General features: G+C 37.9%; 1 protein-coding gene across 3 annotated transcripts in view; it reads right to left on the reverse strand.

Annotated features, from left to right (window-relative positions):
* Window positions 1-16,285, reverse strand: part of BRCA2 (BRCA2 DNA repair associated) — a 42,886-nt gene that overhangs the window by 12,831 nt on the left and 13,770 nt on the right. For all 3 annotated transcript variants that reach the window (XM_074567871.1, XM_074567879.1, XM_074567867.1), the window contains 6 exons: window positions 11,198-15,973; window positions 9,883-9,975; window positions 8,288-8,357; window positions 7,484-7,902; window positions 6,299-6,489; window positions 5,496-5,683 (listed from right to left, as the gene is read on the reverse strand). In XM_074567871.1, the coding sequence (XP_074423972.1) occupies window positions 5,496-5,683; window positions 6,299-6,489; window positions 7,484-7,902; window positions 8,288-8,357; window positions 9,883-9,975; window positions 11,198-15,973 (5,737 nt within the window). The remainder of the gene's footprint in view (window positions 1-5,495; window positions 5,684-6,298; window positions 6,490-7,483; window positions 7,903-8,287; window positions 8,358-9,882; window positions 9,976-11,197; window positions 15,974-16,285) is intronic.

Genomic DNA, 16,285 nt, shown 5'->3' on the forward strand with positions numbered 1-16,285 from the left:
TTCAGTGGATGTACATACGCAACATTAACAAAGGAGTATTTATTACAGTGAAAACAGGTTACATTCCATAACCTGATAACGGTTATTGTCTGAATATTGAAGTTTTGTCCTCACTCTGGCAGCATGCATGTGCATACATGCATGTGTTCTTGAAATTAAGACTTTAGAGCCTAGCAGTAGCTCCAGGGGCATGCTCTGCTTCATGCAGTTATGCACATAGCATGGAGGGACAGAGGTGTGCTCTATTCCCTTTCAGCCCTGGAATTTCCCCCTATTTGCTTGATGAGTTCCAATCCATCTCCCTCTACTTCACAGTTTCTAGACTTGTGGTTTGGGTGTTTTGTGTGTGTTTGGTTTTTTTTTTTTAAGCATGCATGCAGGCAACACATTTCAAAGAACTTTCAGTTTCTACTGAAGAACTTTCTTTTCTCCATTGAGTGACTGCTCAAATGGACTTTCATTCTGTGTGGAGTCCAAGCTGTACCACCATGACCTGCATAAGATGGGTTGGAAACATCTATTTTTTCTAGCTTTCACAGTCACTTAGGAAGGTCATTTCCTTTAAGGAGGAAGAGAAAGAATTAGACCAGAGATTCAAATAGCTAAGCCATTAGACTTCTTAGAACACAAGATACATCCTGTCAAAAAGTCAATTTCAAACTTGTCAGAAAACCTCATGAAGATTTTAAGGAACTGTATTGCAGTTGGGTGAACAAAAGAAACAATTTAAAAGCCAAAAAGTCATATACAGGAAGAAAAGGAGCAGGCGTGACCATCAAATTAATTATTAGTACATTAGAAGAGAGAAAAGCAATCTCAAACTTTAGGAGATTCTCTGTGATCTTTTATGAAGAATAATGCAATTCAGGAGTTAAAGACAGAATTCAGTTCAAGATTAAGATCCTAAATACAGATGACTAAATGAAGACATTATATATTCTAGTTGATAGAGATTCAGTTAATATGCTTAAAGGGATAGAAAGACTGATTCAGCTGACCAACCAGTAGGTATTTATTCTCAACCATATGCTTTAACATATAACAAATCCAGAAAAGATACAGGAACTAAAGGCAACCTCTTGGGGAACAATCGCTACAAATTGCTGGAGAGGCTATCTGGTATTCAGGTCAGAGTGACACTGCCACACAGAGCAGGTTCTGACACCAGAACCACCGTGGTGATTCTAGGATATAGAATAACCCAGAATGTATGTTGGCGGTTTCTCTCTTTTGTTTCTGAAAAATGAATGTGGGGAACACCATATAGCTGATGGTCTGACCACAGAATGAGAAGCACATCTGAAAGTGATTATTAAGACAAGCTGCCTCTGGAATAAGAAGTTGGACTGCCTAAAAAGCCCAATATTTGGCACATCTAGGCATAAGTTGTTTTATGCAAATACTGTAATACTTTTCCCATTCACAGGAAAATTGTATGACATTAATCAAGATTGCAGCAGATTGCAAACATGCTGATCCAGAGTTGGATGCTTTGTTGCCAGAGATCTACTGCTTCTTGCCAAAAGCAACCTCAAACCTCATATTTCCTATTAATTTGTGTAGTGGCTTTGCTTGTCAGCCTAGAAATAGCAATTTGACACGGGAAAAGTGAACAGCCTGCTTTCTAAAATGCATGCAACTCCAGAACACTGACATGTAGGCAAGAGGCCCTGCATCGTAACTGCACATGGGTGAGCATCCCAGACAGTCTTTTATGCATCTGCCATAAATCCTTTGTAGGAACATTCCATCTAGCAAGGTATATCCCCAAAACATGCAGAAATCAAGGATGGTATTGCTAATAGCAAAATACTTGCCAAATGGGGAGGAAACAGACAAGTAACAAGTTGGGTTAAACTTTGCATACTCTGCATCTGAGTGACAACATAAATGCATATGCCTACATGTGATGCCACAGGGTGCAAAATGGAACTGGGGGAGGATTAGCTCTGCCTTACAGTATTTGGAAAAAAGACACAATCAATTTTAAGGACTGCTCTGAGACTGACTTAGTCTACTGTCAAACAGAGTCTCGGTAACTTCCAGAGCAGCATGCAAAAATTCTTAGAAGCCATTTCTAAACAAGTGAAAGACAAGAGGGTGATTTGAAACAGCCAACACAGATTTACTAAGAGCAAATCATGCCTAACCAACCCAATTGACTTCTATGAAGTAACTGGTGCTGTGGGCAAGGGGAGGGCAGTAGATGTTGCATATGTTAGCAATGACAATTTCTTACAGTCTCTTTAAAACAAAATTGGTATGATACGGGATGGATAAGTAGATAGTGTGGAAATTTGAGGAAGTGGTTGATAAACTGGGGGGCAGGGTTGCTATTTAACGGGCCCTGGACAGGCTGGAGGAAAAGCTAGCAGGAATCTCATGCAATTCAACAAAAGCCAAGTCTTGCACCAGCAATGGAACAACCTCCTGCAACAGTAACAGTCTGGCCTGTCTGGAAAGCAGCTTTGCTGAAAAGGGTCCACGGTCCTGGTGGACAGCAAGATGACCATGAGGCAGCAATGTGTCCTTGCAAAAACAAGCACAAAAACATCCTGGGCTATATTATGAGCAAAGCCAGGAAGACAGTGATCCTTCCTCTCTCTTCAGCACATGAGAGACTGCACCTGAAGTTTCTGTCCAGCTTTGGATTCACCAGGACATACTGCAGCTAACCCTGCAGAGGGCCACCAACGTGATGCCCCGTGCTCTCGAAGGCTAAGCACATGACATACAAGTGAAGAGAGCTGGGTTTGTCTGAATTTAAGAGAGAAGGCAGAGACTTTATTGCTGTCTACAACTACCTGACTGGAGGATTCAGAGAAGATAGGGACAGACTCTTCTCAGAAGCACACAACAATAGGATGAGAGGCAACAGATACAAGCTGGAATGTGGAAAATTCTAATTGGAGATAACAGTGGGGGTTTTTTTGTTTTGTGGCTTTTTTTATTTTATTTTTTAAACCATGAGAGTGGTCAACTGGCACAGGCTGTTCAGAAAGGTTGTGGAATCTCTGCCCTTGGAGGTGTTCAAGACTCAGCAAGACAAGTCCCTGAGTAATTAATCTAATTCAAACTGTGTTGAACAGGGGCTTGGCCTGGATGACTGCCAGCAGTCCCTTCCAACTTAAACTGTTCTATGATTCTTTGAACTCCAGCACTTGGTTGATCTTCACTGAGTAATTGTTGGCTATGGACACATAACATCTCCAGTTCTCCCAAGACAAACAAATATTGTTGACACCAAAAGCATTTCCCAAAGTCAGGGCAGTGACTTTGGCATCAAAAATGTTTCTCAAAGTCATGTGGGAGAAGATATTAATGATGCTTGCTCTGCAAGAGCAGAAAGTTGTTTTTTTTTAATGAGGAAGTACAGATCGCAACATGGAAGTACACATCTTGTAACTAGTCAATTTTCCCCTATTGGATTACCAGCACCAACTTCAACAACTCAAACTTTCAAATAAAAGCAGTCCTTGAGCTTGGAACAGACCTATCTCTGTTGCACTTCGGTACTGGGAAGCAAACGTTGCAAACCTCTTGAATTCTGATACTACATAGGCTGGCAATGCATGCTTGACTACAAATACTACTCAGATACAGGTCTCTGCCTTGAGTGTTTGTGTGAATGCCTACCAACAGTGATACTGCCTTGAAAAAAAGAGCATCTGACATTTACGGAGGAAGTCAGAAAATAATGGTTAAGTATTTTCTGAAGTTTTGCTGGAACAATGCTACACTGGTAGTTCCTTGTTCTGTTGCACATGCTTTTGATGAAGTTATAATGTACAAACTTGCTTACAGTAAAACAACCCATAATTTTTCTGAAAGTGTTTAGGACAAATGCACTCAACACATACACTTTTTTTTCAGCTCATCTTAAGTGACCTACAAAAGGAGGGATAGAAGGACCAGGAAGAGTGCAAGAGCAAGGGTTGTTTGTGCACTTTTTTTTTTCCCTCTCTTCTTACATATATGCAAAAGAAGCTTGAATGAATCAACAAGTTTTACTACTGAAGTCTTGGCTTCCTTCAAACCATAGGACAGCTTTAAAAAATTATATTGAAAATTATATTGGTCCAATTTTGTTCAATATATTCATTAATGACCTAGATGAGGGGACAGAGTGTCTCCTCAGCAAGTTTGCTGATGATACCAAGGTGGGAGGGGTGGCCGACACTCCAGAGGGCCATGCTGCCATCCAGCGTGACCTGGACAGGCTGGAGAGCTGGGCAGAGAAGAACCTAATGAGGTTCAACAAAAGCAAGTGTAGGGTCCTGCACTTGGGAAGGAAGAATGCCAAACACCAGTATATGTTAGGGGCGGACATGCTGGGAAGCAGCTCTGAGGAGAAGGACCTGGGGGTCCTAGTAGACAGCAAATTATCCATGAGCCAGCAGTGTGCCCTTGTCGCCAAGAAGGCCAATGGCATCCCGGGCTGCATAGGGAAGAGTGTGGCCCGTAGGTCGAGGGAGGTCATTCTCCCCCTCTACTCTGCACTGGTGAGGCCACAACTGGAGTACTGCGTCCAGTTTTGGGTTCCCCAGTTCAAGAGTGACAGGGAACTACTGGAGCGAGTCCAGCGTAGGGCAACTAAGATGATTATGGGACTGGAGCATCTCCCTTACGAGGAAAGGCTGAGAGAGCTGGGACTCTTCAGCCTGGAGAAGAGAAGGTTGAGGGGGGACCTGATTAATGTTTACAAGTATCTAAAGGGTGGGTTTAAGGAGGACGGAGCCAGGCTCTTTTCAATGGTTCCCAGTGACAGGACAAGGGGCAATGGGCACAAGCTAGAACATAGGAAGTTCCGTTCAAATACACGGAAAAACTTCTTTACAGTGAGGGTGACAGAGCCCTGGAACAGGCTGCCCAGGGAGGTTGTGGAGTCCCCTTCTCTGGAGATTTTCAAGACCCGCCTGGATGCAGCCCTGAGGGATGTGCTTTAGGCAATCCTGCTCTAGCAGGGGAGTTGGACTAGATGATCTCTAGAGGTCCCTTCCAACTCTGAAGATTCCGTGAGATTCCGTGAAAACACATTTTCAGCCCTGTCCTGCCAAAGAAGTCCTAAGCACCTCCCCAATCAACGTTCATTCCCATCAATAAGCTTTAGAACCCAACAGAAATAAATCCTTTTCCACTTGAAAAAAAATAATAATCAAAACCTATTCATGGTAACTAAACAAAATGGTAGAGTGCTGAATTAGCAGAAAATAGTTATATTTTTCTAGACTATTTACACTGTTGAAGAATCCCCAGAAATTTTCTAAATTGACTTGTATGCTTTCTTTAATGGTCAGTGAAGATCACTAACATTAGTCTACACAGTAAATTTACAATCCTGCAATATCTTTATTTAGGCTGACAGAGACATAATAAAACTGCAGAGTAAAAAAGTAGTCAGAGGTTTTGAAAGATCACAAGGATTTATTCTAGGAGAGAAAAGAATCACTAACTAATAAATAGCATACTTGCCTCAAGTACATAAGTAATAGTACCTGTAAAACTCCTTTTTTCCAGCTTTTCCCTCATCTGTAGGTATTAGCCATCCTCCATCAGCAAGCTGTATTCCATTTCCAGCTAATAAATACTCCTTACTGAAAAACTCCTTGATGAGAAACTGGAAAGATTCCGCATTTGTGCTGTTAACTTGTACGCAATGTTTTGAAACACCGTATGTATAAAGCTGCAAAAAATTAGATGAAAAAGACAAAATAATGACAATACAGAAAGAATGTGGCTAAGAGTTTTTGTATCTAATGTTATAAATTCAAATAAAATATTTCCTTGAGGTTGAGACAGCTTTTGTCTGACCTTGTCATTTTGTATGTAATCTAAGCAGAATGGAGGAATTCCGAGCAGTATTTTAGCAGAATAGCAGCATCACAGTGTGCTTTACAAGTGTTTAAAAAAATTCAGTAGGTTTTGTATCTTCACTGTACCAAAAGCAAGAGGCTTTTGATAGAGACTTACCTAAGCTTAAATTTTAACTGTTACCTTAAAAAGCTCTTCATACAGGTTAAAAGTCAATAGTAGCTATAATTGGTGGATTTTTTCCTTGTTTGATGCTTCTCTTGTTTGATTATAACACTACAGAGACATTTATGACCCTTATAATTTGGAATAGTCTTAAAAACCTGTGGATATGCAAAGCTACTTAAAAACTGTAGAAACCGGTGTAACAGCTACTGTAAATACTTATAACTGAAGAATGTATCTGTTCAAAAGCTACTGAGTTTTTGTTTGCTTGTCTTAAGGAACAGATCCTGGGAAAGACACACAATAAAAAGCATCAATATACCTCTTCTGTAGAATAAAACCTAGGAGATTTCTCTTCTACTGCAGTTGTCAGAGAGATTCGATTTCTTGCAGATGTTTTAATGACATAAAGACTGCCTGGCTGTGAGCTAATATTTTGCCTATATTTCTTTTTAATTCTCATTTCCTGCAGATCTCTGGCACAGCGGAGATTTGTCACCATCTTGATCATAGCTGCAGAAAAAAACAAAACACCAAGCAACCCAAAACATCAAAACCTTTTTACGTCATATATTGACTTAAGATATACAGTCACGCTATAAAAGCAGACTCAGATAAGCATATTTTCTAAGCCACTTTGCAGATTTTAGAAACTGCAACAGTAAATATTCGAAGTTTCATGCATTTAAAAAGCAGTGTTTACTGAAGACATTTGAATAATACTTATATGAAATGAATATGAGTACGTAAGTGCCTGAACTAAACTTAAATCCAGGTATTTTTCTCATCCGACTGAACTCTATTTTCATAGAAAACTCCAAATGAACAGAAATTAATTCATGATGGCTACAAAGTCAGTAATCCCGAGACTTTGACCTGTAAGTACAGGATCTAATTCTGCAAATGTTCATGCACCTGTTCAAACATACACCATGAGTCCTTCTAAAAAAATCCAGATTATTTGATTGTAATTGTTACAGAAATTATACATGCTGGAACAGTCAAGAGAGCTTAGAAGGCACAAGCCCACATGCTGAAGTCAAACAGTTGAGCATTTAAACTCTGCCTCTTTGAAAATGACACAGTCGGCCTGTTAGATAGTTAACCCTACATTTTAATTAGAAAACAGAATGAAAACAAGCTCTGTAAAAGTGAATGAAATATAGCAAGGCTAGTCTTTAAGGTTCCTAGAATATTTTACTTAATAGGTATAGAAAATCAAGTATCAAATGAAACATAAACCTTCTTGTTTCTGAAGCACTGTGTGAAAACAAATTTGTTGTGTTATTAATTAACTTTGGAGATGAATTGCATATGCTTTATAGGAGTGCAATATAAAGTATTAGGAAAATAATTATTTCCTAATTTTCCTGCCCAAAAAAAAAGCTTAAAAAGAAGCTTCTTTTTATTTAAAAAAGAAGTCTGGCAGAATATGCAAAACCCTTATATAGGTTCACTTCTGATACTTAGTATTCACAACAGTTAAATGATCAAACTCTGAAAATACCTAAATCACCATTTTCTAGGTTAGCGTCTGCTGCATGCTGGATGCAAGACTGGCGATCTTGAGGTTCAGCAACATTTTGTTCAGTTGTGATCGGATTTAATTCTGTCTCTTCAGTCATGTTTTTGCTGATTGGTGAGTCACATCTTTTGCTGCTGCCTTGTTCACCTGTAGCAAATGCCAGCTTGGTTTTGAAGGGTGGAATAAAAGTTTTAGCAGTTTTGCCAGGCTTGTACAAACTTCTTGTTTCTTCACTCTCTTTTGCTGAGGCCTTACACGGAGTAGAAACCCCTGAAGTACCATTTGAAGACTGCCTTAGCGCACAATGCTGAAAAATGGCCGGTTTAGATTTGAATCCTTTGAAGTCTTGATCTGGTAGAGTAAGGGTAGGATTCCTGACTTCTTGTCGTTCTTTAGTAGCCCTACAGAGATGAAAAACATTTAAACATACAGGTTTCAGCTTCCTGACAAAAATAATTGTCAGGATTTTTATATTCTTAATTTAGTAATACAACTTTCAATGCTATGCCAATAAAAAGACAAAATATCAGTCTTTGACATTTTAAAAACTCAATACTTAATTTCTATCTATCGAGAAAAGAGAAATACAAGTGTAAAAGTTGTTTAGCATCTCACTGGTCTACTGCAGCAATGTGTTACGTGGTAATTTGTTTATTTTGAAAAAAAATTATTAGTCTTTATAAAGTTGGGTAGCAAATTATTACCGTATATTTTTAAAAAGTTGCAAAGGCTTGAGAGGTTTTAAAAAATTTAGAAGAACTCTAAAATGTATTATAAATTTCTCACCCAAAAGGTTCACAAGTTATGGGTTTTAATGGAACATGGTACATAAATTTTCTTCTGTCTTTGAAAATGCCTGTAGGATAATTAGAAAAAAAGTTTGAAATGGTATGTTATATGGATAGATATTTACAGCACATGTTTTTTCTATATTGATGTTATAAATACATAGAAAAGTTCCCAGCGTGGATTTAAACAGCTTTGTTCTCCCCCCCCGCCCCCGCAATAAAATCTTTGTATAAAGCATCTTCACACTAGTTGCAGTCAGATCTAAAGGACAAGTGACCACAATGCCGAACTCTCAAAAGGTCCTATTTGTGAGCCTGCAAGATGTTGATGGTTGGACTCGATGATCTGAAAGGTCCCTTCCAACCTAGACAATTCTATGATTCTATGTTTTCAAGCTCCTGAAAGGGAAATGTTTATCACATATTTAATTCCACATAGGCTCACTATTCAATTTAGAACTCTTTAGCAACCTTTTTTTTTTTTTTAAAGTTACAACAGAAAAGGGCACATTTGCACAAACTCCTCCTTCCATCATTGAAGGACGTGGTTATCTTGGAATTATCAACATAACTAAATCATGCCTGCATGGAATTTAAACTCATTTGTGCTATGCCCTGAGGCTGCAAAGAGGAAGTTTCATATGAGAAGTCATATATATTAAGATGCCACATGTTCTAGAAGTCAGAGGCAAGACTGTACTGGAGATTAGAACTGTTTTCAGTTGTTCCACCAAAGAATAACACCATTCAGATCCTGCTGCAGGGTAGGATAATATTTACGTATGAAGAGTATAAAATTATTCTCTGGCAGCAACTTACAAATTTCATTTAAGACTTTCTTTAAATCATTTGGTTTATACTTAGAACAAATTAAGAACAGCATTCAGGAACCAATATACTGGTTAAACCAATACATTCGATGAACCCTTCTACTGAAGCCTGGGTGAGAGCATGCAGTGCTTAGAAAGAACAAGTTCCTTAAAGAACACACCTTATCTCATAACCAAAAGCTGTAGCCAAAATAACATTATCTTAATACCCTAACTACTAACTAGCTTCACATAAAGCATCAGCTCAGACTTTAAAACCTTGATTTCACTTTCATAAGCCTCCATATTACTGACTCAAAATATTAAAAGCATCTGTAATGTAGACATCTATCAGTCAGTATATTCTTCACAAATTATTACATGATGATATTACAAGTACCTTCTCATTTCCCTGTAGATACAGTTTTTAATTGAGAAGTTACAGATCAATAAAATATATTCTTCCTACTGAGACTAGAATTCATGAGATTTAGGATTGTGAGAAACGGGATAAATTCCTATTGAGCTGGAAATTAAAACAGCTCTTGCAGAAGTACTACACTGTAATATATTTAGATTCTACACAATAAGGCATGCCATTAATCATGTGATTTCAAGTCAGCAGAGACCTTACCATAGCAGCTTCCCTGAATTTCCATGACTATATTGATAGAAGCAGCAATTGAGCAATCTTACTACATGTTAGTTTACTGGAAATTGAAGAATTCTAAAACTAACAACAGACATCAGATTACTGCTCAGAACACAAGATGACTAAAATTACCATCAGGGGTGCTTTTTGAAGCTTTCAAAGACCTGGGGGGATTCTTTGTTCTGTTAAATTCAAGCAGTAGCTGTCTTTTAATTGGAGGTTCTCCTAGGATAAAAACACAGATTTTTAAAAGTGATGTTCCATTTAAGTTCAGTTTCTTACCAATACTGTATAACTTAATTATAATTTCTAAATAAAACATTCAAGAAGTCAGAGCAAGCAGAATTAGCAAGTTTTCACGTCACATTTCAGGTCGATACACATCTGTATTCAATAGCCTTTTTGAATAGAGCTACTTCAACACAATTTGCAAAAGTTTCCTCTGTACAGAATGACTGCATATTGTGTTACTAAGAATGATTTCAAGACTCTATATAATGAAGTCTGTTGCAGAATCTTTTTGAGGTCAGTAGGTCTGTTCTGTCCAAATCAAAATTTGTGAGCCTTAAGTTATCAAACATACTCAAGACAGTCTGCCTCAAAGTGCACCACAGTGGACTTCAGCAGCACAGCTCACCTGCATCTTCTTTTGTACTTTCAGTAATCAGAGTCCCTACAGAATTCTAAAAGAGCATGTAACACATCTTTTACAGAAACTGTAACAAAGGATATGGTTCAGCTGTGTCACAGCTGATTCAGGTTGGACTGAGGGAGTGCTATCTGCCTTTTCACACCTACCCAAACTTCCCTGCACCAGCCTGCCCAACCTTTCTACCTGAACTTGTGCAGTGAGGCAACCCCTCTGTTGCCATCTACCCTTCCCTAAATAGTTTTCAGCTGGCTGAGGTCCCGGAATAGGTTTGGGTGACTGTGCAAGCATTAAATACCAACACTTCAGCCCTGAGATGGTTCAGTTTTAGATGGTAAGAAACTGTGCTTTTAGACCAACAACTATTTTTCATAATAGACTAGGAATCTCAATACAAGTGAAACCTAGTCCTCACCTAGAAGGGACAAAAAGGGGAAAACAGAAATACTACTACTCATTTTTCATTGACAAAACACTAGATTTGTGTGAAGAAAAAAAAAAAGAAAATTTGCTCAGAAAGAAAAAGAGCAGTAGCTTTCTTCGATAACTTTATGATAAAACAGCAAAAGCTGCAGACCTTCACAATTACTGATTACAAATTTAGCTTGCATTGTCCATTTAAGGCTGGAAAGAGTGGATGAACTATTGCCTGCAGCAAGAAGAATTTTTGTAACTGACACTTAGAGAAAGAACTTCAACTTCTATATGACCTAAAAATCAATGTGACATGCAAAAAAACCCCCAAACAACCCACTGTGCAGCAATATGGAGTTGAAAATATATAAGGCAAAGACCTACCAACTGAGTTTTTTTCATCAAAGTGTCTCTTCCCAAAGGTCTTATTTTGACAGTTTTTATCCAGCCTGCCACCGAAGGACTGCACAGCATTAATTTGTACTCCAGAATGGGAAAGATCATCTTCCATAAAAGCTCTTGCACTTTCTACAGCCTCCACTTCCAAGTAATTTTTTGGAGTTTGGAGAAGATTAATATTCATTTCTGCTTGAGCAGTAGCACTGCATGAAGCTGCTTCAGACTCTGTTTTCATCCCCAGATTCAGCTGCCCTTTTCTGAAAGACCTGGTCTCCTCTTGCTGCAAGTTGTTTTTAGATAATGTTAATTGCTTGGTTTTTTTACTATGTGGTATGTACTCAGGGATTTTAACATGGTGAGTGCTTGGGGAAGACTTAATTTCCTCAGGGTCGATGCTTTTTAAGTTAACGTCTTCATTGCAGCTTTTCTCAGTTTTAGATTCAGAGATCACTTTATCAGTTAGAGAATTTACATGTTGACCACCGTCTGTAATAGAACTAAGTTGATCTGTAATGCAAAGCCCACTGCTTAAAACGTCATCAGATTCTTTTAAAATGGCCTTTGCTTTTTGATAGGCATTTTTGGAGACTGTTACCTGCTTTCCACTTGCAGTGCTGAACCCAAAAACTGGATTTAAAATCAATTCAGTGCTGGCATTTTCTTCCCCCTTTGATAACGCTCTCTGCATTTTCCTAGGAACTACTTCAGTCTGCATTTCAGCCTTTTCAACATCTTCCTCAACTAAATACGCTTCTTGTACCTGTGCTGAATGATTACCTTCTATTTCAGAAAAGAGCTGTCTAGCTTTCCTGAGTGATTCTTCTGATAGTTGCACAGGCTTTCCACTTGCTGTACTAAAAAATCCAAGATTGCTCATAGAAGAATCTGCCTGCTTTATCTGCTTATCTGGAACAGGCAAGTGCCCTAAAAGCTTAATATTCTGTTCAAAGCATCGCCTCCGAGAATTTGGAACAGACTTAACATCTACAAATGTGTTTGTATCTTGATGACCATTTTCACTAGCACTTGCATTTACTTTAATAAAATGGAATGCGGCTGAATTAATCTCTTCGCTTCTTGCAGCATTTAAAAACTTAGCAGAATTAGGACAGTTGCCACAAATGACGGAAGATGAATTTCCAGCAATTTCTGTTTGATTAGTTCTTGAGTTAGTCTCAATTTCGTATTTCACAAATTCACTGTAGTCTTCTTGAAACATTTGTCTGACTCTTGCTAATGCACTTTCTGAAACAGAAACTGCTTTACCTTTTGCTGTACTAAACACAGTTTGTTTCAGATCATCCTTTTGATTTTCAACATTAAGCGATGTTTCTTTTAAGCTGGTTAAAATAGTTTCATCTTCAGGAGGGCTGACTAGTGACTGGTTTTGGCAAGCATTAACTATGGTGTCTGTGAAGCAGTTCGTATCAGCACGAGGTTCATTTAAATGTTTTAAGTCAAATTCCTTACTGTCACAGTTCAAACAAGAGGAGCTACTTTTTGAAGTTAAGAGGAGGGATTGATTAGATTTATTGTTATTATCCTCAATAAATAAATTATTTTTTATATCTCCAGGCACAGAAAGATCTTCATGGTCATTTGGTACCTTCGTTAAATGCAGAGATGCAGCAGAATGCCCAGGAAAATCATGTATGTTTTCTGAATCATCTCTCTTTTTTGCCGAGTATTCCGTCTCTCTCTCCGCAAACAGTTTTCCACCTTCAGAGAAACGAGTTCTACATAAAGCACCACTCTCCTGTCCAGGAAGGGATTCCAATTCTGAATTTCCAGGTCTGACATCAGCTTTTTTATGTGCATATGAATTTACCAAACTTCTTTCATAACCTTCACCTAGATTAACAAATGCATCTACTTTGACAGTATCAAGAATCACAGTGTGTTTAATGGGACTGCTCTCTACTGTCTGCTCAAATTGACCTCCAGGTTGTTCAGGAACAAGCTTTTTATTAAGTTTTTCTGGATCACATTGAGCAAAGCTTTCACTACATAAATCACAGTCTCTGACACACTTTTTACCGCATTTCCTTTTCTTTAAGGGGTTGTCAAAATTTTCACTATGTTCCTTTCCTACATCAACATTTTCTGCAAAAAACTGTTCAGCTTTATCCAGAAATCCATCAGGAATTGTTATTTTCTTGCCGCTAGCAGTATGAAAGCCAGTCAGATAACTCCCTTTCACTTCATTTTTTTCAACTTCCACCTCTTGCTTGAAATGTATCTGATGATGATGGTAAGAACCTATTTTTATTCTGCTTTCATTCTCTGGCAGGTTCTTATCATCTTCTACTTTCATATTTTTATGATTTGTCTTTTGTTTATCAGACTTCTCCAAAACATCTACATCTCCTTCTCCACGTTGTACATTGAACAAGTGTAGAGAATGATCCAAAGCTGCATCAGAAATGGATATATCACCACCAGCTGGAGTTTGAAATTTTTGTGACAGGCGTTCATTTTCCTTTCTGTCTTTTCCTTTCTGATCAGGAGACAGGTTTTCCATTTCAGATGATATGCTTAAGCTATGTTGTTCTGCAGTTGTAATAGCATCTCCTGGATATGTTACATCTAATGAGTCTTCTTGCAAACTACCTTCAACTTGCCAATCTCCTTGATTCAAAAACTGTTTGGAAGTTTTATGATTCTGGTTATGTTTTTTAATGGATGTTAGGCTGCTGCTGATAGCGTTAGTACTACTGAAATTAACATTTTCATTATCATTTATTGATCTTTTTGTTTGATTTTCTGTATCGTCTTTGAATGGTGTACTAATATTTTCCTCATTTTTCTTCTGTGCATGGTGGGAAACAGAACCTGTGTGGGAAATGGCACCTATGGTTTTGAAATCTGAAATACAAACCGTTTCTCCTTTGTTTTCTTTTGTCTGACATCTGACAAAGTTACAGTTGGAAGACAGGTGTCCATTTGAATTGCAACACCTAGTACTAGTTTCAGAAGATTTAAACAAATAGTTATCATCATCCAAGTCCCTGAAGAGCTCTGCAGATCTGGTCAAAGCCTCCTTAGAAATATTTATTTTTTTACCTCCAGCTGAAGTAAAGCCTACAAAATTAGAAAAGCTGTCCTGTTTAGCTACTGGAAAGCTCGCATCAGATATTCTACTTTCATTTTTCTCTAAGTTAGCAAAAGTAACTTTTTTGTCATTTTTGTGGAAAACCACTGTGTTTTCTTTTTCGTATTCGACCACTTTAGAGTGTTCATTTAGGTCTTCCTGCTTAGTACAATACCCACCATTTTTCACTTGATTTTCAGATTTAAAAGTCCTACAAAAATCAGCATCTTGCCCTGTTTCAGAAATACTTTCCACATGTGTTGTTCCAGGTGTTTCTACAGTTCCAAACTGTTGACCGACATGACTTTGTATCATGTTATTTTGCTTTCTGAACTGTGTAAATTCAAATTGACTACCTGTTTCTTCCAGGATACTAGAAAGTTCAGCAACTTCAGCTTCTTGGCTTGCTGTCAGAGTTTGGTTTGTTTCTTGCAAGGATTGTTGACTTCTAGGAAAGCTTTTACACAAGCCAACTTCATGTGGAATAAACTGTGTCTGCCTGGGCTCAAGAAAACTCATCTGTGAATCTAAAGGATGAGATAAATCACTGCACAACCTGCTTTCTGAATCTGAGAAAAACGTATTCTCCTTTTTAACTTGATTTGAAAAGTTTCTGACTCTTTCCACAGAAGAAGCTTCAGAGTATTCATTTTCAATATCTTTGAACAGCATTCTGCCTTTTGCTATGCTGACTTCAGAGAATTTAATCTGCTTATTGGAAGCAGTCTGAAAGCCACTGAAGTCCAGATTCAAACAGCATGCATTAAGATTTCCTGATGATTTCCCTTTATACTTTAGGTTCTCCTTTGACTTTGTGCTGGAGTACGTAGGTATTACTTGTTTACCTTCTTCAGAAATCACTTCATTTAAAGAATTATCATCTATACAATCTAACAATTCTTTAGCAATCTTTACAGCTACATTATCGCAAGCAGCTGCTTGAGTGCTTTCATTGTTTTCTACTGACTTTGGCTCTTGATTGTTGGCTACACCTTCTGAAAAGGCAGCTGCATCTGTTTTGTCCCCTTGTTTTAATCCACTACTATCATTTTCTGAACAGTTTATTCCCAAAGGTTCAAGTACTTCTTTACAGTCAACTACTGACCACTGGGCCGTAGCATGCCTTGTATCAGTTGATATTTTATTGCAACAATCACTGCTGACTCCATTTATGCCAAAGTTGATCTGACTCAAAGTATTATTGAAACTGCTGTTCATCATAGATGTAGTGTCATGGTGCATATCATTGCCCCTAGGAGAAGACCACACTAGTTGTTCTTTAAGGCTCCGAGGTACAGTAGCTCCATCGTTCACATTAGCACTCATACACTTGTCTTCCTTGCCTTTAGGGAGCAATGTGGAACGCTTTCTTGCCATTAGGCATGCTGAAGTTAGAACTTTACGTTTTATATTTGAAATTATTTCACTGTTTAAGGAATCTGTTGTGTCTTCTTTCTGTATATTAGATACTTCTAACCATTTTAATGATGTAGTGGGTTGATCCTCTCTTGCACCTTCCACCAAGAATCTCAAGTCTTGTTGCTTCAGCCTGTTGTTGAAGGAATTACCAGATGAGTTATCCATTATATCCATTTGTAAAGTGCAAGTGTTGAAATTATTTTCCTTGATATTCGATTGCAAATGCTTTCTCTCAGCAAGAAGCAAGCAGTCTACAAAAGATGTTACAGAATAAAACATGTTAATAAAGTAGTTCTCATTTATTCAAACAAATGCAAATTCAGATTTTCATAAACTTTGGCCCATAAGATCATTTCTACACATGCTTAACACCAGTACCATAAATAACACTTTTGTTTTCAAATGCGGACACCTTGACAAGATTGGAGATTTGTTAAATCCAATCATGTTCTAATAGCCAGAAACAAGTGAGTAGCCTGCAGTTAATACTTTAAAGAGAAGTACTTCAATTCCTAATACTAAGTAATTCTTCCAGCAAGAACAGCTTTTAAAAATACGAGTAT

This window comes from Larus michahellis, chromosome 1 (genome assembly GCF_964199755.1).
Source record: "Larus michahellis chromosome 1, bLarMic1.1, whole genome shotgun sequence".
NCBI classification, from domain to species: domain Eukaryota; kingdom Metazoa; phylum Chordata; class Aves; order Charadriiformes; family Laridae; genus Larus; species Larus michahellis.